Source organism: Vigna angularis, chromosome 1 (assembly GCF_016808095.1).
Source record: "Vigna angularis cultivar LongXiaoDou No.4 chromosome 1, ASM1680809v1, whole genome shotgun sequence".
Lineage (NCBI taxonomy): Eukaryota > Viridiplantae > Streptophyta > Magnoliopsida > Fabales > Fabaceae > Vigna > Vigna angularis.
In genome coordinates this window covers 8,093,187-8,096,586 of record NC_068970.1, presented here as the reverse complement: position 1 = coordinate 8,096,586, position 3,400 = coordinate 8,093,187, and the positions used below count along the sequence as shown (strand labels likewise).

The following is a 3,400-nucleotide window of genomic DNA, read 5'->3' as shown; positions in this document are numbered from 1 at the left end:
AACACCAAATATTCTTCCATTTTTATTATTGATGATTTGTCTCTTTTAATACTAATTTATTTCATGAACACTTATTTTTATTGGGATTTCTTATAAATATTTTAATAACATTTTTATTTATAACACTTAAATTTGGAAGATTACTTAAATTTGAACAAACATAAAATCTGAAGGATTACTTAAATAGTTTATAAAATTTGAACATTTATGTAAGAGTCTAAGTATTACTTAAAATTGTGAAAATATTTTTTAATAAAATTTATTTTCATTTAATTACAATTATAATTTTTTTAATTTTATTTTGAAAGACAATCAGAGCATCTCCTGGTCAAACCCAGATTATATGTTCAAAACCTTGGTCTTATGAAAATTTTAATAAATATATATAACTCTTTTTGTATTAAAAAAAATCTTTTGTAAAAAACATTAAATATAATAATCAATACTTTTATATTAACATGTAATAATTACAATTAAATAGTATAACTTTTGAAAATGATATGAGATAGTTGAAGACATAAAATAAATTATAAATTAATTGGTGTTAAGGCGTGCATTGAAGATTGCCTTGTAATGTTAACTTCATTTATAAGCTGTTCATAGTTTTACAAACAAATCATTGGTACAGTTAGAGCTCGGCCGAATCTTATAAATAAGTAGTTGAAAGTAAATACCTCATTAATACACCTATAACACACACAAAAGTAGCTTTTTAATAATTAATTGTCTCTTTTTTTCAAATTTTAATAAGAAACTTAAATAAAAGGTTAATATTGAATTTAGTTTTAAAAGAACATAGTTTTTTTGGTAAAATAAGATATAATGAATAGGTTTTTATCTAAATCACTTCTTAATAAATAAAACGTTTCCAAGAATTTATACATGAAAGTTTCAACACAAAAGTATTGAAATAAGTTTAAAACAAGTTATAGTAGTTACATTTTCACAAATTTAAGTAGACTTTCAAGAACAATTGCTGTAGAAATTCCACATCAAATTAAAAACAACCCAATATTTAAAAAAGAGCAAAACAAATATTTTTATATCAATAAATTTTCATCTGTAAGTAAATGTCAATATTTATTCTGCACACACACACACACATATATATATATATATATATATATATATATATATATATATATATATATATATTAAAAGTAGATAATAAATAGTCAGCATGTTGTCAACTTAATATTTCTTTTCTTACATTTCATTATATATGTCCGTAGCCATACATAAACGTTAAACTTTATTTTAAAAGGTAGGGACAATGATGATTATAAATTAAAGAATATTTTAGAGGTTGCACATATAATAGTTAGATTTTGTTCTTTTTAGTACAAAAAGACAACAACAAAAAACTAAAAGCAATAGTTAATGCCCATAAAGTATTAAATAAATAAAAAAGAATTCCAATGTATTAAGAATTTTAATTCTATGGATTCAGTATTTTATGCTAATTTGGACAAAATTCAAGTAAATTATAAAGATGTTTTGTGTTAATTTTCAATAGAAAAAACTAACATTTAATTTTAGTTATTTATATTAAACACCAACTAATTATACTTTATTAATAAGAAAATATAAGCATAGAAATATATATGATAAAATATTGAAGTGATTAAACAGATGTAGTCCTTAACAGGTAATCTCCACTAAATTCATTCTCCAAGATTCCATCTATTTTTTTGGTGATTGAGAAAAGGTTAATAAGAAGATGACAAAGGAGCCTAATTAGCTTAATAAATGATTGTGCTAACATGGTTAAAAGTAAAATTCAAAGCAGGTTGGATCGCTTTATCTTCTCTCCATTTTAGCGTCTCTTCCTTCCAAGATTAACCCTTGTAAACAAAGGAGGAGGAAGACTAGAGGAAGAGCAAAAGATGGAGAAGAGAACAATAGAGTAATATTCCAATAACAGAAGTTCATAAGTTCAATATTTTCTTTCACAGGAATCAATGTCTATTGTATCAGCAATCAAGACTTAATTGCAAGCACCAATGTAAGCAAGAAGCAAGAAGAAAAGGTAATTTGATACACAAACTCTTCAATATATATATCTATATATATTGTGTTTCTCTATTTTTTTTTTTATTTCTGATTGTGGGTGGTAGGAATGGAGGAGAAGAACGAGAAAGAAGATATTGAACTCACTCATGAATCACAGAGCGAGACACAGGTTGGTCTGGTTCAGTTGACTCCGTGCAGTACTTCCTTCTTGTGAAAGTTCCTGTGGCAGCCACAAGCCGCACATGTAAGCGCCGCAGTCGTTCCCTCACCGGCGCTAGCCATGAATTCCCTGCAACCATCCACTGCGTAACCTCCAGTGTTGGCTGCATGATTCTTCTGGCACTCCCCGTACCGAATATTCCCCACCGCAGAAGAAGCGGCGTATTCTCTCTTCACCACCACCTGCCTCTTTTTCATCCTGGCAAAACCCTAACCGCCCCTTGATTCCGCACACCACAGAGCAGAAAAGTAAGTAGGGGATCGACACAAGAATCTTTTCAGTTCATGATTTCATCGAAAAGGAAGCAGAAAACGGGATTGATATAGAGATAGATGTGTATATATATAATATAATAATATAGCGCCCTAGGTAGCTGTGTCTATATACAATTAATATATAGTTGGTGGGTAACCCTAACCCTAGCGTGTAGATTTATAAATGGCAGAGAAGTAGGGGCGAGGGGGCTATAGGTAGGATGAAGGGATGGAAAATGTGATCATAAGTGATGAGAAATAGAGCAGGAAGTTTTTGATGGTCTAAATAAAATAAATTTTGAAGAGGACAGGCAAAAAAGGAGTAGTGAAAGCATTAATGATTATTGTTGTATGAGCCAATGAAGGAAGAACACATCATGAAGAGGGAGCGGTGGTTGTTTTAATTGGCTACAACGCAAGAGAAAGGTTCAAGTGTTTATGTTTATTGCACGAAGATCAGCTGTTTGTTTTGGAGGTGGCGCCCTCTGATTCAGAAGAGGACAAAACTTAAAATGGGAGCTCAAGGAGGGAATGCTTGTCCTCACACTACCCATACAACCCTGGACTTGTCTTCCACAATTGATGGCTCACCTATCACTCTTCCAAAACAACAAAAACCAAAACACAACACATTTAGCTGCATGCCTACCTTTATATACATGGCAGAATTTGTCACCAATTTATGAATATCATCATACCATGAGATGAGAGTAAACTGGTTTTTCCCAAACCTCAGAGATTAAACCACTTAACTAGACTCGGCCGCTAATTTTATATCTGCAGTGGGTCCGATTTGATACTAAAAAGGTAGATTGCTGGCCCTTGCTACTGTGACAACAACTCTTGTAAGATTCTAATAATTATAAGACCATTCCCCCACACTCTCATATACCCAGTGTGGACCCTTATCTTC

The 3,400-nt window shown here is 30.6% G+C and overlaps 1 protein-coding gene across 1 annotated transcript; it reads right to left on the bottom strand.

Annotated features, from left to right (window-relative positions):
- Nucleotides 1-1,907: 1,907 nt before the first annotated feature.
- On the bottom strand, nt 1,908-3,054 carry LOC108339800 (mini zinc finger protein 3). Its single transcript, XM_017577016.2, has one exon. It carries the CDS (start codon nt 2,428-2,430, stop codon nt 2,194-2,196), a length of 237 nt encoding a protein of 78 aa, XP_017432505.1. The 5' UTR covers nt 2,431-3,054; the 3' UTR covers nt 1,908-2,193.
- Between the last annotated feature and the right edge of the window lie 346 nt (nt 3,055-3,400).